The 23,503-nt window shown below is 38.2% G+C and overlaps 1 protein-coding gene across 1 annotated transcript in view; it reads right to left on the reverse strand.

Annotated features, from left to right (window-relative positions):
* Window positions 1–1,218: 1,218 nt before the first annotated feature.
* Window positions 1,219–23,503, reverse strand: part of PLPPR5 (phospholipid phosphatase related 5) — a gene marked incomplete at its 5' end in the record, with an annotated part of 44,453 nt that continues 22,168 nt past the window's right edge. The window contains 4 exons of the mRNA XM_083867818.1: window positions 1,219–3,431; window positions 11,796–11,915; window positions 13,546–13,722; window positions 22,234–22,484. Coding sequence (XP_083723944.1) covers window positions 3,399–3,431; window positions 11,796–11,915; window positions 13,546–13,722; window positions 22,234–22,484 — 581 coding nt within the window. The 3' untranslated portion in view covers window positions 1,219–3,398. The remainder of the gene's footprint in view (window positions 3,432–11,795; window positions 11,916–13,545; window positions 13,723–22,233; window positions 22,485–23,503) is intronic.

Genomic DNA, 23,503 nt, shown 5'->3' on the forward strand with positions numbered 1-23,503 from the left:
ATGCTCTTGATGTGCCTGGAGGAAGGTGCTGTAGGGCAGAGAGGTCTGGAGGTCTGCTCGCCTTTCCGCCTGCAAATGCTCCTCTGTGTCCCCAAGGCCGCAGCTATGCAGATGGCCAGGGATGTATTTGACCAAAACAGACTCAGTTTATCTGCTCCTAAAATGCAATGCACTCTGCTTTCTGATGGCAAGCCTCAGAAATACCAAAATTAGACTTCAGAAGAGTATAAAAAGCTCCCCACTAACATAATGTGCAAATCGACTGTTGCACTTACTGTGATCTTGGGCAGCAACAAAATTAGAAGGCAACAGCAAACAGCAAAGAAAATTGCAGATAAATAACACCAACATCATCCCCTTTTAATATATATTGTTAAAATTAACATTTTTAAAAGCTGAAGAAATGTGAGCCCGGATGCTATCACCGTATGTCTTATGCAGTTCCTGATTATAAATGAACAGCAGAATCCATATAAGAGAATCTAAAATGGTATGGATAGGAGCCCAGCTGGTGTCCCCATATGCCTTAGAAATTCCATTTTTAGGAACACAGCAGCATATAACATTAGGGATGCTTCTCAAACATCTCATTTATAAATAGAGCAGAGCTGTTTCACTGAAGTGCACATGGAAAAGGTCCACAAGAATAATAAAATCAGTTGCATTCAAAACCACTGTTTTCAGCAGGAACCACTCTGTACCAGAATATTCCCTGAATGAGGACTGATGCTTGCTCATCAGTGGGGTTTTTTTTTAAGCAATCACCAAAAAGCCATTTTAGTAAAAGAGTGGCAACTTACTTTTGTTTTGGCAAACTGTTCCTACTCAAAGCTTTTTTGGGTCCAGAAAGGAAGAGATAAAGCCCAAACTTCAGGGCAGCGGAGAGTTACAGATGTGGGAATGCAAATTCTTGCCACGTCCGAAAATCAGTTAAAGCAGTGTCTGGAGCTTGGCTGGTCCACATTCAGGGGAGAGTCCTTCCCCAACAGGCTGTGGACTCTGCAATACAGCTCTTCCTCTCATGCTTTTCAGGTTCACCAGAACCATCTCTAAGGTCATTAACTGATTTCTAAGGGAAGATCATTAACTGTGAGGATTCCTGGTTAATTGAGAAAATATGTTACCAAATGCAATTCACATAAAATCACAATTTCATTATATGCACACTATCAACCAGAATATATGTAAAGCAGGCATTTTAAAAAATTACACTACATATGAATGAAAAATTATTTTATTTAAAAATACATTATACAGCAGAGTGTCTCTCTTTTTGTTTTCTCACTGCTGGTTCACAGAGATAGTATGATAAATTTAACCCAAATATTTGACTGGGAAAGATCCTGAGAAAGAGACCAGTTACAAGCTGATGATATACAGTACACTGAAAAAGAGTCATCTCTTTTAACATAAAAGAATCTCTTGGTAATCTTATAAATCAGATATAAAAAAATGCAGATTTGCTACCATGCAAAAATGAGTGAAGATTTCATTTAAATCTGCACACAGAAAAATCATTAGTACCTTGGAACCTAACTAGCTAGACTAAGAGCAGGGTAAGTGAGCTTAACACGGTGATACAAACTTTGGATCTACTACAATTTTGTAAACACAGTTCATAGTCTAATAAAGGTGGATTTTCAATCATCTACGTAACCTAGTTGTATCTAAGGACTCTATTCTAGGTTTTTTTCTCCCCACAGATATATTTCTTCAATCTCTTAATTCTCAGCTTAGCACAATGACTTCGTGGCATATACTCTATTGCACTCAGAGATGACTTGGCCTTGCCCTGTTTGCCAAGCACTCTTTAGGTAGTTCTATTTCAGTGAAAGCAGAGGTTAAAACAAAAATTAAATGCAGGCATTACCTGATGACTATGTGAGAATGCATTAAAATTCATCATAGAAAAAATATACCTGACTCTACATCCTTGTGTTTCAAACATACTCTAACAATGATTAATGTACAGAAAATACACTAAACTCTGGAAAATTTAAGGCCTAAAATGCTCAACAGCCTGCACTGACCAATAGTATTCCCAATGTTTCTACAGTGCTAGCATTTTATCAGCTCTTGCCAGAGGGAAACTTTCTGGCAGATGTTAAGAATGTCTTCAGTATTTACAATATTCAGATCCATTTGGCACTCAATTTTTTTAGGACAACTTCACTATGAATAGTCAGCAAGACTCTTCCAAAGGGGAGGCTTAATCTAAATATTTACAGCACTAACAGAGATATGGTGACATTGGCTGACGAAGAAAAATCAATTCGTCAACACCACGCAGATTAGCAGAGGATTTTTTTTTCTTTTTTTTTTTTTTTAAGAACATAAGCCTCAAGCACAAACAGAGATAAAAAGCTTTGTAGAGAGAAAGTCTGCCTGTCCTGGTCACTTAGGCTGGAAAAAAAAATAAATAATTGAGCCATTTTGGCTTTTCCATGAGTTTTCCATGAAAATGGAGAGTAGAAACTCAGATGAACTTTTCTCACTAAGCTGGTGACCCTCTTCTTATCTTAGCACCCATCCTCCCAGCATAGTATCAGGGAGTACAATAATATGAGAAGATGCAGGCTGCCATGAATAATTTGTTTAAATGATTTATGAATAGCACGGCTTCCCATCAGATATGCTAAGCTAAGAACGGAGCCCTTAACCTTTCATGGGATATCATTAGTAATAAAGAATATATCAAAGATCAAACTTTCTATATTATTCTCATTTCTTTTAACCTAGATACATATATGTCATCCAAGACATTCAAGAACTACAAAACAACAATTCAACTACAATTATGTCAGGAAAATATCCAAATAAATAAACTTTTAATTATGATACAATACTTATTACAGTAAAAATTGGCATTTTTTTTCTCTTCAAAAGCAGAAGCACCAGTCTTACATATAACATACTGTTTGAATGATATCTTACATGGAATACAGCGTAATACAATGTGCAAACAGCATTTTCATACAGAACATAATATTTGCTAGTTTTTATACACTGAAATTGCCTCAAATGGAAACAAGTTCATGCTGAATTAAAAACACAGATTTTAAAAATCAAAGTTAAACCGAAATACAAAGTACTGTTGGAATAGGTACATGAACCATTGAAAACAAGGAGAAGCCAAAATAGAGGGTAATGTCGGATAATTAGTGCTCAGTTTATCCCATTCCATCATAAAAGTAAACAGTTACTATTTTTGCTAGAAAGTAAAGTGACGTTCTAATATTTAAGAATTCTTCAAAATGTTGGTATCATTTTAGTGATGTAAAAATCAAGTCAGAAATAGGACTTCTAAAAATTTCTTATTTTCGATACACTGCAAATATCATGTGTGGGCTGTGAAAAGAGATGAAGTCCAATGGAGTGAATATACATCAGCGTCAACATCATGTGACTTCTGCAAAGGCCGTGATGTGGTTCTACGAGTCAAAGGAAAAACAAACAGATAAAAACCACAAAACCACACAGATAGACAGCAGTCACCATTGTGAAAACTTTTGCCTCCTGTGCTTGAAGGGCAGCCTCGTACTTGGAGACTACAGCAGGATATAACACAAATATAACTGATTTTCATTGCAGTGCTCTCACTCACTCCCATAGCAATTCTTAAATGCTGAAAGACTGGATAGGGAAGTATGCCTAACAAAGTAATTACGTGTGATGGTTCTATTATATTTTAATTTTAGATGATTTTGGTTTGTTTTTAATTAAGTTTAATTTTAAATCACATGTGAATAATTGAGTTAGCTGTACTTTTATTGCTATGTTCTTCATATTTGAAACCAAAAATTCTAGAAATAAAAATTACAGTTTCTGACAGATTATAATACTCTATCTCAGTGTAAACACATTTTTAATATTCATTTTTATATGAATATTATTCATATAATAATATATTATAAGATTATTTTCTCTCCATGAGATCAATGGCACAGAATCAAGTATCAAAATGCTTGAAATCAAGTGGCATTTGGCAGTTAAGAACTCCTATTCAAATTTTTTTTTCCAGAATCACCAGTGTCCAGTTGCAATCTACAAACATTTTCCTCTTTCCTTCAGTGGGACAACTATAAGGAACACTGAGATGGAGCATGAACATTCTACGTGCAACTCTAAAACCCTGCAGCATCCCAAAGAGCTTGGCTACTTTTTCATACTTGAACCTAAGCAAGTGACTCTGCAGACACCTGAAGGGGAAGGCAACCACACAGTGATGGGCAGGATCCAGAGGAAGCATATTTCCTTTTGGCACACAATATCCTTGACTGCCACCATTTTTTGCAAGGGAACCTTGATGTTAAGCCACGTGTTTGTGCCCAAGCACAAAAATGCACAAAGGGTAAAAACACCAAGCAAAGCACTGCATCTTTTTTCTCATCACTTTGCCTCCTGGGGCAGATTAAACCCAGAAGAGAGGAGATGTGAGCTGAAGAGGAGGGGGATATGGTGACCTGGAGGAAGTGGGACCTCCCATTTTTTTTTGCTTGAGGAAAGTCCTTCAGAAAATCTCTTATCACACAGCATAAAAAGTGCTAGAGTGAAACAATGCCCACCATGTAAGTTTCTATTTCTCAGTTCTTCTTTAAACTGCCTGAATATTTGTCTATTAGTGTGAGCAGGGGAGATAGGCAGGCATCTTTTCACATTAGAGAGAGGATATTAGAAATACTTTGATTGGAGAGCTTCCCCTTATGCTCCCATCTCCAAGCCAGGCTGGCAGCTTTGCTCCCTCTCACTGTGCCATAACTGTACTGTGTCCAGGGGAAGAAGCTCTCTTCCACCTTGCCTACAATATAGATTTCAGCTCTAGCAATGTTCTTGCTGTATTTTATGGCAGCTTTCATAAAAGCACACTATTTAACAGCAAGCATCTATGTATATTCTTCCTTGAAATGGAATTTGTGTATTTTTAAATAAACAACAATTATTAAACCACAGCCAGTTTTTTTTTTTAATCATTAGAAAAAAAGGAGTGCAACTTTCTATGAAAAAGTTCTCAGTAAAAAATAGTTACAAATGCTATTGCTTGCAGATTTTTATTCAGCAGAAGAAATGCAAAATTAGACTTCCTAATTAGAAAAAAAAATCAACTCCAAGCATCTTGTTTGGCTCGCCATCTTCTGTTTTGAGTATGCAAAAGATGATACAGAGGGCAAACTCAATAACTCTGGAGTTGCTGTGAGGCTATAATGGCATTTTCTTCATACTATTTACTTTATTTTCTTTATTTAGACTTCAAAAGTCATCCTGTCACACTATCCTCAGTCTAAAATTATTCACTTTTTTCCCTAAGTAAGATGGTCTAAAAATGAGGAATTGAAGAGAAAAAAATAATTCCTCTTTATTTCAATCAATTCTTTCAAGTCCTGCTACATGCCATCTCTGTCTCTAAGTGACACACATTTGTCTGTGATGCAGAGAACCAAGTGCTCTTTCATGTGGCATTAATTCAAGAGTGGATAACGATTATTTAGGGAAAGGAGAATCTGGTTCACACTCCTGCCAGCTATACTTCCAAAATGAGCAGGCCACCATCCTGGGAAGACATGCAGAGCATGGGATATAATAACACAGAAGAAAATCCTCCTTTCTCAACAAGCCCTCAAAGAGAGCTGCTAAGCTGCTGATGACAGACCTATTGATTTGGACCCTACTGAAGGCCTGTCAATTCATTTCCAATGGACTCAGCAGGGTGATGCATAACTAGGTCAAAATTAATCACTTGCTGACGGCAAGAATCACTGATACAGATTCATGTAACTGTCTGGTTACTCGTGCTTTTTCATGCTATCATCTTAGGCAAAACTACAAATAAGCCTTGCTGAGACTCTGCAGAAAAAACCCCACACAAACAGCATCCCTCTGGAATAACTACATTTCAACTCTTTTACTTCTGCTTAGATTTGCTGTGACAAGGGTCAGAGTGAGATACTAATTACTCAGTCAGCAAACAGATTCACACAGATGCAGGAAGACATGCAAAAAACCATGCACAAGACCTCAGCTTCTCCAACTCCATGGGAAATTATTTTCCCTAGAGTTCTCAAAAGAATCAGAAACTCTGAGGGTCTGCTCAATGGCAGCAGTCTCACAGGCACGCAGACCAGCACTGTAGCATCCGCTCTAAGAGGACAGTACCAGGCTGGTGAGCAAAGCATGCATCATAACTGTGCTCTCACACCAGTAACAAAAAAAGGGGAAGCCAAAGGCTAAGCCTTGAGTGCAGGTTTCTGGGGCAAATGATCCACACCTGTAAACCTTCTGTTAAGTTTTAATTAATTTCTGTTGATAAGCAATGCTATGATGTCTAAGCATTGAAGAAATACATTAAACTTTCTGTGATTTGCAGTTTTCATTCTATATATTAAATGTTTTTTGCTTAATTTTTTTTTTTGCTTTCTTCTGATCAATACAGTTGGAAACATTCAAAAATAGTCATCATCCCAAAAAGAAGATTCTCCCGTTTTTGAAAACAGGAATTTGTAAAATTTCAATTTTTTCCCAGAGTTTGTTAAATATAAAAATACTACTGTAGTACTTTAGGCAAAGGATAATTGATCAAACAATAATAATGATGCTCTCATACAACTCTGAGTCAGCAGAGGTATTTTCTGGTTTTGCTGGAGCAGTAAGATGCCCCTGAGCCCTGCAGGGAAGGCCAGCCCACGGCTCACTGGGTGCGCTCCCGCGCACATACGTTGGTGTCATTGCCTTAGCGGAAGGCGCTTGCAGCGCTCCGGCCCCGACAGCCACGAGAACCACCTAAGGATGCGTGCTTTGAGGGAGGAGGATCCTGGCAAAGCTTCTTCTGGGCTGTGACTAATGCCTTGAGTCTGAAACACCTACAATACGTACGTTTCAGGAGGTCACGCTGAATATATTGTTCCACTTCCCATGTTTAAGTATTAGTTTATCTGAGCATTAGATGTAGTGATCGCTGTTTGCATTCAATCAGAAATAATTCTTGTACAATCCCCCAGAAGCAGATTTAAGCAGAAGGGTAGGACATGAATACAAATTCAAATGTTTGACATTGAAACAAAACTGCTTATGATTTTTTATGAGCTGACTCTCCTAGGTGTGGGTTTCTGGTGTGTGTGTGAAGCAATGTTGTATTGTATCACCTTTAACAGACCGCATTATCAAGAGAGAATAATTATGCCAAAAACTGCCTATAAGCTGATGTAAGCTCATGGGCTCTCACCAGATCGTCCTGGAAAAACAAGTAGGGGACACCTATGGATGCTATTGGACATCAAGCACTACAAATACAAGTATTTGGAGACCTCTACACTAAAATATTTTGTCCAACAGAAATGGACACAACTCTCTCCTCCATCTGCCCACAGTATGATGAGCTAAAGCATCTTTGTGTTTTGCTTTTAGCTGTTAGCTTAGTGAGAGGTGATCTCCCTGGAGAGCTTCAGGGAGCAGGCCAGGCTCCCTAGGCCATGGTGCTGTGTGTACACCAGGGCACATAACATTCGACGACTTGGTACCAGCATGCTTAAGATCAAGAAAAAAGCAGTAACATTGAGAATTAAAATTTTCTGACATTATGAAGAAGGCATTCTGTGTCTCGTGAGTAATCAAGATGGAGTAAATAGAAAAAAACCTACTCCTTAAATTCTGAGGAGGAAAGCTTTCCCAGTCTTAAAAATACTAGCAGAATCCATTGCAATGTCTACACTTACTATTGCTGGAATGTTTTATCACCATCATTACCTTACACACACACAACAGAACAATAATTACTGTGTACAAAATCAAGAAGATTTCTGAGACAATTAACCCTGATAGTCACTAAAAACTGGTATGATGGGCAACAAGAATGTCACATATTGTGAGAAGAAGTGCAAATACTTATGACTTTTAAAACTTGGAAATGGCAGAAGGAGAGAGCACCTAATCTATCTCTTTTGAGTTCAGTCATGCTGGATAGTCAGTCCTACAGGGGAGTATAAGAAACTTCATTGTAACAAGGAACAGTGACTGTATTTGAGAAGATTTCGGCACTGCTGACAGAAGCAGCAGTATGAAGGAATGCCAAGCAGAACCTCAGGGAATAAATGCAGTTTAGCTGTCAAGCAGAGCACTGCCAAGAACCCACTGTGCAAATAAGTAATACTGAATAGCTACAGAAAGCACTGATAATCACACACAGTAATTATCTCATCTCACAGGAGATGAACCATGGTGCATCTCCTAACCCAATGCTTCCTTCTGAAACCTTCTATCTCAGTATTCTATCTACTGCCTCCATTAGTCCTGAAGTGCTCCATGATGTATTTGTATTTGGTTTTTCAAAAGCTAGAATACTTGTAAAAATAAATAAGACTAGCAGAATCATAAGCTACTACATGATGAGGAGGAGACCTCTGTAAGCCCTGGCCAATTTCATGCAACTTTTGCATGAAGTAACAGTCAGTCTCCCCTGAAACAGGAAACAGTTTCTGACTGCACTTTCATGAAGCTGAACCTTCAAACCCTTTCAGGTACTATCCAGAATATCTCCATGTCTCAGTAAGTCCTGCAAAAGAATAGGATTCTCTAACCTTGACTGTGGTAGGATGAGAGCTTCTCCTCTCAGCAGGACACTGCGAGCTAACTGAAACACCAATTGTCTTGTAAGAGATAAAGAAGGTCAGAGACAAAAGAGAAAAAGAAGCAGATGGGTAAGTGATGAGGTTTCTTGGCTTTCACTCTTTTCATTAGTTCTGAGGATGATTATAGTGAAGGTAAAAGCACTAAGTCTGCACTGCTGAGCAGGCTCTGGGAAGCATCCCTCAAAGAGACACTGCACCTACACCTTATTTGCCTGCATGAGCATCTGTGCAGAGCAGCTACATCATCTGCATGCACCACAATGAAACAGAAGTGTCAGGCAAAGAGTGATCTAACCTTGTCACTAAGCAGCAGCAGCTCAATTTGGAGTATTACAAGAACTTATGCCTATTTAAGTGCACTTCAAACATAGCTAGACCTCCACCAGAGCTCAGACAGTGACAGCATGGTGAGCATGCCAGGAGCAGTCATTCTCCATGCAGAAAGCACTGGAATAGCAAGTAACAGATCTGGAAACAGCAAAGTAATGTGCTTCCAGGTCTGCAGGATGCCTCATGTGCTTACTCATTTACAGGTCAATTTATTACAAATTAGCAGTGACTAGGGTCCTATACTTTCTGTCATTCTTTAAGGCAGGAATTTTTAATTGCTTGCTCCCAGATACCTATATAGTTACTATTTTTCAGTAAGTCACATAGCTGCATTGCTTCCAGCTTGCACTGCCTTAGCTTTTGATGACTTCAGACAGTTAGGATTTATGCTATTCCCAGTAGCTAATTTCTGACAGTAACTTGTCTTTAATATTGGCACAGAAGCTTGCAGACTGAAAATAAGAAAAAAACAGGTTTAAAATAAGCAAAAGGTAAATCTATGTGCATTCAGAATATTGATCTGGAACAGTCCTAACTGAAACATAGTGAAAAGTAACTCTTGTGTCTAAAGAAGGAAGAGGCAAATAACGCACAAATTATTTAGCATCATACTCTCTCCGCTGGAGAACAAGTTATGTAAAATAAGAAGGAAGTTAAAAAGCAAAGACTAATTCACGTATTCTTGTAGCAATGGCAGTTGAGACTAGCCAACTTAATTTAGACCTTAGCTCCCTGAAGTATTATTCTTAATGCCTTTTATTTAACAGGGTCTGTCTTCTATACAAAAACTTTAGATTACACAAAAAAAATTAGATTTAAAAAAAGGTAAAAATATCCACAGAAACTCAAAACCTAAAGCACTCACACGTAAGTAACTTCTTTATCAATTATTTACTAATTCAATTTTAAACTTTTTGAAAGTGGAAACAGAAGAAAGCATTTCCAAGCAATTAGCAAAGTCTTCACTTTATTGTCCTTGCATCCCATCCTCTCTGTCTGAAAAGGAAAAAGGCTTTGCAACAAAGATGAACCCATAAAATGGGATCTCCACAAGTAGTATCACTGTGGTCAGTCTCCAGTTTAGTTATCTAGAGAGAATTTGCATGAGAGCAAGCAGCTATCATTTACTGCCATAAGAATATGGGTTCAGAAGGAAAGAAGCTCATTCAGATGACAGAGTCCTGGGCAGTTCACAAATGGCAGTGGCTACCCTCAAGCAGAGCAAACATTATTCCTGTCACCATCCTCCCACACTCTCCCATAGCTTTCCCCACAGCATCTCAAACTAGGCCAAGTCTCAGGAAAAGAACATTGTTGACCATGAGTGAGAAGTTCTCAAACCTGGTGATGATAGTAACATGAAGTTAATGTGAAGTCTTTATCCCCAGAAAAAAACATTATATTTCAATATTCAGAGAATGTATACTTACTACCTATGATGGCTTTTGAGCCACAGAAAATGTTTCTATTGCATGGGAGGCTAACATGTAAATAAAACATGCTCTTATTAATGTGGTATGTTCCAGGCCAGCTGACAGCTTGTTTTGTTTTGACATTTTACAGAAAATTTACTGAATGGATTATTTTGAAGATACACATTCATCATCGAAATGCTTCTTCAAGCAAATGAGACTCTGATCTCCTTATGACAAGATATCAGTGGAAGTAACTTAGACATATTTGGTTCAAAAAATGCATGTTAGACTATTCTGAAAAGAAATCTTCTTTCTCTTCAAGGAAAGGAATAAAAAACCCAGGACTAGCAGCAATTCTTACTAAAGGACAACTTCCACCACTTTCAAGTGAGTAAGATAGATTGAGAAGTAGTTGAAATCCTTTCTTCTGTTTAACATAAAAAAAAAAAAATCAGAATTAATCCAGAATTTTAAAAGTACCACAGAAAAATATTTTTGGTGCTCTACCCAGTGTAGAATTGTTTACTATCTTCAAATATGGGGATAGCTCAATAGATTTTAATGAATAATGACAGATAAAGTCCTTAGAAAAAGTAAACCTCCCTTTCAACTTTGCATTACTAGTTCTAAGTTTCTCCTTGCTAAAAATGTCCAGAATATTTTCTTATTTGGTTATGCTATCTATTTCAGTATTTGTTTGCTCATAAAATTAGTCAGACAATCCTATCTAACACATAGCACAACATCATCTTCAAAAATATAAATGGTTACCACAGTAAACTAAAATAAATTTCATTGTGATACTTAGGCAAAAAGTCTTGGCCTACCAAGGAGACTCTCCCTAGCATGTCCTAGCCTACAATCCCTTGTGCTCTGACAAGAGATCACAGGGTTACTGCAGTTACTGTGCAGCCCATTGCTACTTTTGCTTCCAGCTGAGTGCCCTGCCCTGAGGATAGCACCTCTCTGATGATAGAAGCCCCACAGCTGATGCAGAAGGGATGGCATCCCATGCTCTACACCAGGCTGAGGACATTCCGCAAACAAATGGGATAAATGCCACTTGTATATGAACTAGAGAGCCCCTTGGGCCAGGGGTTAGACCTTTCTGAGCATTCCAAGAACTTTCTATGTTCTGTGGACTATCAGGCAGAGTATTAGTCACAATTACTTGAGGAACATGAGGGAAGAGGGCCTCAGATCTACTCAGCCTGACTCTGTGTGCTTAGCAGCAGCTATGGCTGGGAAATGACGACATGAAGTGCCTCCCAAGAGATGTCACTGAATTAAATTCTTTCCTTCTTTCTCTTTCATTGATATGTTTTTTTTATTTTAACTCTGACTACCTTGGCATTCTTTCCAGAATAGTTTGTGCTCATCCTTCCACGAAAGCTACGTTTTATCAATTGTTTTCTAAAAAGTCAGACATTACCTTTTCTAAAGGGCTTTCTACTCTGGGTATGCTGATCATGGGCATCTGGGTCAGGTTATCAAGATGAGAATGTTCATGCTCTGGCTGACGTCCTCTGAAGTTATTTACCACACAAACAACCTAAAAGGGATTAGAAGATAAACAGAATACCTAAGAAACAACTCATTTTTTCAAGCTTTGATCCTGACAATTATCATCAGGCAGAAATGACACCAGCTTTAGTCACAGCTTTACAGTAGAAACACTGAAATGTGAAGTTCATGTTTTACGGAAAATCCTTAATTAATATTTTAAGACAAAGTCTTTCTACCAATTTATGGGTACATGTATCATTTGAGAACCAAAAAACTCTTATCTAAAAGAAAATCCATTACTGAAGCTGCATAATAGAACACCAATTATTATCATTGTCATGAAGAGATGTCTTGCAGCATCACATGGCATTAACCTTAAACTCCTGGGAAGGCCAGTGCCATCTCAGTTTTGATCAGCAACGACTTTCTCAAATGAAGAGTAATAAAGGGAATAAGAAGGCAAGGACCATGCCCAAGTCTAAATGTAACTACAAATCTGCTCAGGGCAGCAGATTCTCACACAGTGACTTAGAAATGTGATGTGTAACAGTTTGTGCTTCTACTAATTCCAACACTCAGCTGAGCAGTAATGTTTGCCAACTGCATTTTCTTCAAAACACAATTAAATTTGATGTCATGGTACTCAAAGGAGTTTATGCAACATACATATGACAAAATATGAGGAAAAAATGCTGGGACAGATTTCCTCTCTATTCTCTTCTCTTTTATTAATTTAGGGGCATGAAATAGAATGGAAAAACTTAAATGAGACAGCCAAATGTAACTCCTGGATACCTTATGTAGAAGGGAATGTTTGGAAATACAAGCAGATGTACTTTAAAGGAGACTTTCAGCTACCCTTACATGTCTAGAGGAGTGAAAACACCCATCCCAGCCATCCCTGGGAGTGCTCTCAGCCAAGCCATCCTTTCAGATCCAGGATCTTGAGACCAAGACCCTGTGATCCCAGAGTCAGGTTCAAAAATGTTTTCAAGGGGAAAAATTTCAAAGGTGTATTTAGTATTATTATAAGCTGACAGGCAGACAAGCCTACAGGCATTAAACAGCAGTGACTGTTCTATTCTATAGTCTTGCACTGCAGATATTAGTGAAGGTGATTAATAGATTAGAAATAGTTTTATGACACAGACAGTAGTCATTGGCAACTGTGATTAACTATCTGGTTTTGGAGCACAGCTCCAGAAAAGGAAAAGGCTAAACAAAGATTTTTTTGATACAGAATAATATGAAATTTCAACACAAACCTGAATCACTACGAAATAAATTCATTAGTGTTACTGTCAAGCCAGAAAAACAAATACTACCTATTCTTTGACCAGTGTGGGTACCACTATATCAAATTTAATACTTCATACATGAAATCATAACTATGTCTTATTCTGAGGAATATATACTTCCTGCAAGTGGGCCTTGCTGCAAAAATTACTTTTGAAATGCTACAATCTGGTTTACATGGAAGTCAAAAGAGTTAAATGGATCAGTCCTTTCTCGACTTCACATTTCTGAGTGTATGCAAATACTACTAAGGAAACTGATGACTAATTAAAAAACCTAATAAACATGTCTTCTGTTATGTAGTTATCTGAAGGCTTTTTTAGAGATACAAACCTATACATTGATTTTTTTCAAACAGAAGTGACACAGACACTACTTACCAAAAATACTGCTATAGATATTCCAATTACAAATCCTGCTATTACATCTGACCAGTGGTTTCGATACTCTGCTACTCTGTTGATTCCAGTAAGGAAGGCCAAGCACATTAAACCCAAACACAGAACAGGTTTTGCAAGCCTTGTTCCTCTGGCTTTCACTGTGTTGGTGATATACATCTGAAAATTAAAAAGGAAGAAAGTGTAAGACTGATGGTATCTCCTACTAATTGATGAATAAAAGCTCTATATTTTATTTGAACAGACTATGTGTATTAGGTACTTTTTTTTCCAGAGTGAGGGGAGGGTATAAAGAAACTAGGAGGTAAAGTAGTAAAGTCATCAAACCCTTTTCCTAGGGATATAGAAAAAGAATTAAACCATACAGCAAAACTGCATTTTACGTAAACCTGAAAAGCCTACAGAAAGCCGGGCAATTGGACAATCCTATCTGATTACTCTCAGTCTATGTATTTATTTATTAATGCATAGAAGGGACTGATTTTTCACTGTGCAGTGTTGACAGTAACAGAGAAAGATCTTTACCCTGAAGTACTATTAGTACTATTACAAGCTGCCAGGCAGAGTAAGAGAGGGAATACATAAAGACCTTGTTTTTATTAGCAAAAGCCTTTCTTCCTTATAAACTAATTCTTCACATGATTAATCAGTGACTTGTCAAAAATCAGTGAAAAGGTAAAAAAACAGTGTCAAAGAGCACTGAAAATTGAACTAAATGCCAGCATCTACTTTTATAAATCTAGAGCAATAGTTTCCGTGCTGAACTACTACAATCCCATGCTTCACACAAACCAATCTAAATGCTGCAGGTTTTATGCATCAGACTGAGAAATCCATTTGCCCTGCTGCAGTCTAATTCTCCCTGTGTAATATTACTGAATTAAAAGCAGTTCCTGATAACAGAGCAGCTCTTCTGCCCTAAGAGTGCACTGGTGACTACCACGTTTAAGCCAGCACTTTCCAAGCTCTGATGAGACAGCAGAAGAAATTAATACCAAATATTTGACTTCCTATTCTCTTGAATCTTGGCCTTAAGACTGCTTGTGACACTCCTCCAAAAAAACCCTTATATTTCAACTAACAAGATTTTTGACGAAAGAAGTTTCTACTCTCTGCAGAAGATGTTTCTGTAATTAAAACACTGAAAGCCTAAATCTTCAAATTTTAAACAAGATTTAAGTTTTTGAACTGAAGAATGCAAGTATTTCCTATAGAGTTTCACTAGAGATTCCAAGTTTGTAATGCCATCACTTTGACCTGCAAAGGAAAACAGATGAGTCTGCATTGAAGCACCAGTACCACTTCTTTGGCTGACAAAGGGACAGTCCCTCTGGGTTTGTTTGGGGTTTTTCCACTTCAGTGGAATTTACCAGGGAACCAGTTTATGAACTGCTGTAATAATCCAGCCAAGAAGCAGTTTAGAAAGTGTGGTTACAGTTATAATAAATGAACTGTAGAAGAAGTGGTCAGCACTCGTATAAAACGAGCAACATCTGACAGTAACTTTATTCAAAACACTAGAGAAAGATCCATGGCTTAGAGGATGAAACCAGAGAAGTGCAACATACAAACTTTCAGTGTACTTTACATGATGAAATGAGTAGAAAGGAAACAAGGAAACATGTAGAAAGATTTCCACTAATTCAGACAGAGCAAAGGTTTGGAAAAAAAGAGGTTTTTGCTTTATCCCCAAGCCAGATTCTCCTCTCCTCTCCCTACACCACTGTACTTTTGCAGGCTGTCTTCAGTGAGTTATTACTCTTACCATGCGGAAAGGTGATAAGAGAACTGCAACTTTAATTTCCAGCTTTTTAGCCTCACTGGTTTTCTTCAAGCTAAGGACAGACTATTGCACACTGAATTAACTCAGCAGTCACCCATTTTAGTAAGTCTCATTGCTCTCCTGGATACTACCCCCATTATCCACATTCACACTACATGTTAGGACAGCTGGTGCTAGGAAAAACACTGGAATATTCTTAATACACAATAAGAAAATCAAATTTCAAACACAGCTTGGGTGAAGATGACACAGGGGAGTTAGCAGGAAGCTATTTCACATTTAATTCTTTATTGTGTTATATTAAATTGGAATGACTACTGAGAAGGAAAAACCTGATTGTTTAAGGCAAGTCATAGTGACATATTTCAGTCATCTGTAACAACTATCTGGTCATTGCCCAAGAAGATTATCTCAATTTTTAATAAGACAAAACACATTATAGTACAAATAATTTATTCTGCAGTATTTCAAATTTCAACATTTTTAATACAAGGCTGAACCCAAAAAATGTTCTGCATAAAAGTCTCTGAATGTTTTTACAACCAAGCATGTCCTTCAAATTTAAAGCACTGAGAAAAAACAACTGCAGATTCATGCTGTGCCTCACATGAGTAGAGACCTTCATCTGCCAAAACCCCTCCTTATATAAGCAGTCATGGCTGTCATGCCCAGTTCATTATTTGAAGTAATCTGAGGGTTCTGCCAGCATAGGTACCATCCCTATCTTTTTTCTTAAAGAACAGGTACCACTCATGTAAGGAGTAGCATTATATTACAACACAAGAGAATCAGTAAAAACAAGCCAAACCTTCCTGAAAAGCATGACGAAAAGTCTGTATTTGCTAAACTCTACAGCAAATACAGCCTCCTCCAAGATAGGATTCATAGACATCCATTTTTAAACTTGGCCTCTTGCACCTCTAGTACAATACATTAACACAGTCAACTCAGTCAAAGACCTGATTTACACAAAGAATAAAACATCAGATTAAATCACTGTGTTGCTTTTTAAAACATTAGTAAGAATGAATGACAATATAACTTTTTACATGGCTAAAGATGTTTACTAAACATCTCCATTCCTTTTAAGAACAAAAATTGGGAGAGGAGTTTTCTAATGAAAGCAAACTTTTAAACTGGTCAACAGCAAGACCATTAGCAGAGATTTTGTATACAGGTCAAGGATTGATACAGTAGTTAGAATTAATATAGCAGGCTGCACATTCTCCTGCAACATCAGTAGTAAATCTTCTCTTGAAGAACTTCTGCTATTGCTGTTCCTTTTTCCTGAAGTAAGATTTTAGTATTAAAATATATAGAGCTGTCACCAGTAAGCAGACACCGGCAGAGTCATGGAAGCAGGTGGATTGTTACCTGGTTACACAATATAATAATATTTACTAGATTTTCAGAAAAGCACAAACGTCTGACCTTCAGTCTTCAAGATACTGGAAGTGAAGCTGTAAGAGAACCTCATAAATTGAAAGAAAACCTTTTATTGAAGTGGGTTTGAAAATATGAATTTGAAAGAAATTATCACTATCACCACCAAAGACAAAGCAAGCTACCTGTGAGGTTTCTGATGTGACTGGCTCAGGCCACAGTGCAAGGAACAATCACAGCCTTGGCATTCAGCTTGTACTGGGAAAGTATTTCAAAACTGCAAGGTTGCAAATCTCACACAAAGTTTGTCCTAAATCTAGTACAAATAAAACCATTCCAAAACATGCTAAGAAAAGAACAGGAACTGTATGCAAAGTGCAGGACAAAGTGAATTCCTGGGCTATGCTGCAAGCTTTTCCTAGGCATCTTTCAGCTATCTTTAGGCCCACCCACACCATCATCTCTGCACACAAACATAGGTGTAACAGGTCTCGGAATCCCATTTTAGTTACACGAGCTACACATCAGGCTGGGTACTCCAGCCAGGAGGGAAGACAGTTTTCCTTGCTGATTTCATCACCTGGGGCCCAGGGATGAGGGTAAGAAGATCCCTTCTGTGTCTGCTATTTCATTCCTCCCTGATTTAGATGGCCTGAGAGACTGACAAAAACCAGTCCCCTCAGTGGACAGTAAATAATGACTCATAAGGCAAGAAGAATGAGGAAGAAATCATTGTACAGGCACCCATCTCAGGCAGCACTTCAAACATAAATTATCTCATGTTTTCTTTTGTTTTTACAATGTGCTAGCATTAAAGATATAATCTTGAACTATTTAAGTAATATAAGTAATGTTATAAATGTTCCACCCAATGATTTTTCAATATTCATCAGACCTACAAGAAAAGAGACACTCATATCAAAAAGCTGAAAAATAGTGGGCTACAAACAGATTCAGTGCTTGGTTAGAATCCTGTTTGACAATCTAAAATCTTTTCAGCTTCCTTTGGTAATAATTAATGGGTCAAACTATTTCTAGAGCAAATCAAAATCATATTCTTGAATCATCTGGGTCCTTCTGCAACTGTCCACTGAAGATTGCTTGTAGTGCTTCTTAAGCCTCCTCCAGCTTTCTCTTTAGGTTTTGATCTAATTATCTATCACCCTAGAAAAAATTAGCTTTCAAAGTCAGGGGCTGGCTTGACAAAAGGAAAAGGAAGCTCTAGAATTCTGGACCTTACTATTACTTTTCCCACTATAAGCTCCCCACAGCTGTAACTGTAAAACAACTGGAGAAGGAAAGAGGTATCTTTCACTGCACCAAGACCGTAAGATATACCTATTACAGAGGATGTTTCCTTGAGGAATTGAATTGTAATGAAGAGCTGACTGACACGAAATTTACAGAGGTCTTTAGATATATTCCTGGATCAAATGGTAATATTATTTTATTATTTGGTCTGAAAGAAACCAATATAGTCAATATGTGAAGCTCATGGCTTACATTTTATTATCAGTGTTGAGGGATACTTGCTGCACCAGATACTGAAAAGAAATTCCACATTCCTAGCACTGTCCCTGAAAGGCAGCCAGAGGAATCCTTTAATTTCCTAACAAAAAATGGACAACGAAGTCAATTCAGTGAGGTGGCTCTGTTAGTCCTTTTCTTCCTGAATACTCCCTTAAGTCTGCCCGAGAGGCCTATCATGCCTTCCCCAGCTGCCCATTTAGCTGGAATCTAACAGGCATTTCTAGACAAAGGACAGGTGAGACTACACCTCCACCTATAACTGGATCAAGGAGAGACACTGGGGAGAATGTCACCCTGTTGCCAGCACTGTTACCCAGACTGTCTTGTTGTCTCTTCCCAGTGACTTGTGAACTAAACAGCAAAATAAATGCAGCACAATGCCAGGAGCAAGAGCCTTGCAGAAAACATGATCATGGGCCAAAGAAAAGCTCTATGAGAGGAAAAAATTATTTTTCGGCTTTACAATCTGCTACTTTTGTCTGAAGTCATAACTGAGACTGGGTTCACAGTACAAAGCAACAAAAGCTGCCTACAGACTTAAGGGCTATGTCAACTATCAACACATACAGCCAGTTCCTCTATCATTACAAACCCAAAGCAAGTCTGAAATGTGTGCAGTAATACAAAGTTCAAACGCTACCCTACCCAACTGCTTTTGTGCAATGCAATAAGAACAACAAAAAAAGGGCATAACTTTACAGAATGAATTAAAATTTCCCTGTAATTACAGTTAGCTATGACCAATCTCCTAGGTCTGCAGTATCAAAGGACAACTGTTAGTCACAATTCTTATATTTAAATCTATGGGAACAGGCTGACAAAATCTTCATATAACACTTTGAAATCCTACCAAAAAAAGACTCATGACTTCCTGCATCTCAGTTGTGGAAAACATCCCAAGTATGTGCATACTTAGCTGCTTCGAAACTTAGCTCCAATCTTACCTCTAATCGTCCAGGCTATGTCGGCTTATGCATATCAAAATGTGGCTTATAAAATTATATACTGTTTAATAAAGCTGCACTGTTTGCCTTAATACCTATATAGTAAATATTGTTCCATCTGAGAAAGGGTGAGTTGTAATATTGATAAGAAATGAAAGCAGATGCAGTCAGCTTCTTATCCCAACTCAATCAAAAACAAACAAACAAAAGATCTCCAGTGAGATCAGAACAGACACCTAAGGAAAAATCCAGGCACCAGCAAGATTAGTTAGAGATTTCACAAAAGATCTCTTTTGAAAACACTGGTACACTGGAAAGAATGAGCCTGAAAGTCTGAAGAAGAAAGGCAATGCATCTATGTTTGGAGCAGGGCAAAGAAAACACCTAATCACAGCACTGCCATTCAACATTCCATTGCTTAAGTCTCTCTTAAAAGGTAGTGGAAGCAATGGAAGCAAGCACTACAAAGCTCTAAATATCAGCAAAACAACTGTTTGAAAACTATTGTACTTTCAAGCAGGAGGGGAATTCTGAGTTACCATAGCAGCCACCCACTCTCAAAAGGGGGAAGAGGGGAAAAATGGAAGACACAAGAACTCAGATGAAAAAAGAAGCTATTGTTAACAAGACAATATGCAGAGATGCTAGGTGATAAGGATGTGGCTGCACTTAAATGGAACCAGATAGGGGAATTATTAGATAAAGCATAGCCTTCTTTCTAAATTGGTTGATTGGTGAAATCACACAAGTCTAAAATCATTTACTTCACAACCTCAGAGAGCAAGGACCTCAAGAGGGTCAGCTCTTTGCATTTTTTTTTCCTTTAAGCTGGTTTTGTTTTGTGCACAGCTAGCTGAAAAATCCAGGGAAGATTCCATCTGTAATAAACTCTCCCTCTCTCCAGAATTTCTGTTAACCAAAAAGAAAGCACATTTTGTACCAAGGATTATATGCTAATGAAACAGTGAGTAATATATGGAGGTCTTTATGTCCATGCTCTCAATAACTGTTGTAGCATGGCTTATACAAAGACTAGGCTACTGTTTTACATCTTCTACTCCAGTGAACAGTGATGAGAAAATTGTTATTTAGAGCCAGCTATCCTGATAAACATCATGGCAGTGCAAGGTCATGACCCCAATATTGGAACATTGTAAATTTTTTTTCTTCCCTTGGAGCATACAAAATATTTTTAGCTTGAGTCATGCCATAGGATTTAAGAAAAGAAAACCAAAACAACAAACCTGCCAATATTGTAACAAGCTACTATAGTAACTCAGAAGTCCAGAGAGTAGTTTATAATGCTTTAGTTAAATGACAGCAGTGTCAAGCACCATGCAGCAGGACAATACTGACATAGGATATATTTATTTCTATAGTTACTGAAAGAGCAAATAGTAATGAAATGGATCTCAGCATCTTTAATTTTTTATACTGACCACAGACAAGGTTTGCACAAAGTATTCTGGCTCATGTCAAAAGCCACTTATATTTGGTATTAAACCTTACTGATGTCTACTTTTTGTTTTTAAAATGTATTAATACTGTTTTACTTTCTGCTTTGCAGTAGTTGAATACCTGGTTTCTTAGTTACTCTGACTCATGGCAACAGTGGAAATCCAACTTCACAGATGGATGAGAAAAATAGGAGCAATTAAACTGAAAAATTCTGAGTATTTTCTAAAATAGCTTGCATCAAATTTAGAGTGTTTCATCCTTAGATATCTCCCCAAATAAAGACAATACCAGTAGAAGAGTTATACTTGCCTCAAGTTAGCAGAGAATATTATTGTTCATCTCTTATTTGCAAACATTTGCCCACCCTAACTGATGATCAGCATTTCTTAAACAGACATTGCTCACAAGGAAGCTGGTAAATGCTATCATCAGGGCTGCACATTTTAAACAACTGGTTCTAAAACTCTGTGCACAAGCACTGAGTTGACACAGTCTGTGAATGGGGCTGGGATCTTTGCCATGTTGTCAAGTATCAGTTTCCAATCAATCAGAAACCAAAAGCTGGCTCATTTGGTGCGTGCTCAAAAGCAATACACACCCACACACATGTGCACATATACACACACATACTCATCTATGGGCAAGCCACTGTTCAAATACTGAGGTAATGTAAGGGCTGACTCCTGTAATGGGCACAAAGGTACACACACCTGCCTAGTTTCCCACTGGCACTATGAAGGCAGCCCTGGGCTCATCCAAAGGCCTGCAGAGGGCTGTGATTACCAGCACAGGTCAGGTAAGACACTCCCATAGGCATGTGCTGGGGAGCACTTGTTCTCAGTAAAGGAACAAGATGTGCTTGCTCCTGCTTAGGATTGGAATGATATGCATTCTAAACTAAGCCAGAGTTACTTGAGTGAGATTAAATGGTGACTCGTCCTCTCTCCTGCCCTTCTACAACCTATACAACAGCTCTGATTCAGGTAGTAAACACCAAGTTTTATCCCAGCACTGTTCAGCAGTGTAAAAAGAGAGGAGATAGGGGAAAAAAAGGTGGATTGTCTTGTAGCCCACTTTATTGCATAATAAGAGCCAAACCGACTTTGCATGTGCTACCAAAAGACACACAGGAATCCTTAGAAACATGCAGAGATCAGACATACATATAGCTCACCCTTCTGCTTCACCTCACCAAAGAATATGGACATGTGTAATTCTATTGATCTGCACTGGGTTAAAACACAGAGAGGTACCACCACCAGTCAGTGGAAATCCCTACCCTTACTCCTTAGCATGCAGCAAAGGATTGTCCCACACACTCTGGAAAAGGGGAAAAAGTAAACCAAACCCTTTATGGACAACCTGCCCTCTCTTAGCATTGCTTTGGCTTTCAAGGCTCAGAAACCACTACACCTTGTCAGAATTAAGCCCAGTGAATCATTCTCACAGAAGGTTTGCATGCAGAAAATCAGCCAATTTTGAGCCTTATCTTCTGCCCATTCCTCCCTCCTCCCCCTCACAGCGCCAGCCATTTGCTCTCAAAAATATGGAGATATTAAATAATATACTTACAGCCAGATACATAGCTGCATATATGCTTAGTGCTGCTTCTTTGGATGGGAAAGTCTTTCTGGCTTTCATGATAAGGTCTGGATTTCCAGTACAGGCATGTACACCACTGATGAATTGTGTATACTGTTTACATCCAAGTGCTGTATAGTTGGGTTTACAAAGTGCAAGAAAATGGGGTGCAAGATTCCCTGTTACTACTTGTCCAGCATTTACAAAGATGTCCGTTGCAAACAGTCCGAATGCGTAAATTCCTAAAGAGGGAAACAAAGAGTTAAATTTCCTGACAATTAACAGTATTTATCACAGCAATATACCAGCTTCTTCCACTCAAAAACATGAAAAATCCTCCCATGTACTGTAACCTAAAGACCATAGCTCACACTGGGGATAGTATTTCCCCACAAAACTGCAGCAGCAGCACTGCAATGTACCCACACACCTGATGGCTCTCCCATCTTTTGTAGGAACACTCACCCCTTGTGCAAGCAGCCTGCTTTCCCAGGCCCTGTAGGCATGCACATCCCCTGTTTGGGGTGGCTGGCTTTACTGGTACCTAACTTTTGCCCATGTTCACTAAACAGAAGTGACGAAAGGGAAATTCTTCACCCGATAAATCTGCTTGAAAACCAAGGTGGGACCCTGATGGAGAAGTAACTTGTAAAGTCATAACACAAACTGGACAAACTTTTTTTTATCCCCTTGCAGCTGTAAAGAATCTAAAGTACTGAATAATTCAATATTTCCATGCACCAGTTGTCTTCATCTGCCTGCTACTGGGTAAATCTCTATGCACAGCATATTCATCACAGTATCAACACAGTTAGCTAAAGATTTATATATTTGAGGAACTACTTATGCTAAAGAGGTTTTTTAATCAGACATACCAGCAAAGCATTAAGCACACGTACTCCATGTACTCATTCATTAGAATGTAAATGCATGTATCTGATTACTTAAAAGAAAACAGATTTCTGCTATTCTAAGGTCCCTCTCTATCCTTTTGTAAATAGAAAATGAGCTCTGGAAGAACATGCAAGCACAGCAGCCTGACCGGCAGGCAAAGCCAGTGGGTGCTGGTTCCAATTCCACCTGAGCTATAGATTTCCTCCTGCATTTCCATGGGCAAAACACTGTACCTTTCCCATACTCCAATTCACTGTGAATATAGGGTGAGTTCTGGCAAATTTCCCAATTTCATGGGGCACTATGAAGAATTTAATGGATCAACATCAGAGCAGACGTAATTCCACAGAAACATGCATTTATGCAG

Source organism: Zosterops lateralis (genome assembly GCF_965231275.1).
Source record: "Zosterops lateralis genome assembly, chromosome: 9".
NCBI lineage: Eukaryota > Metazoa > Chordata > Aves > Passeriformes > Zosteropidae > Zosterops > Zosterops lateralis.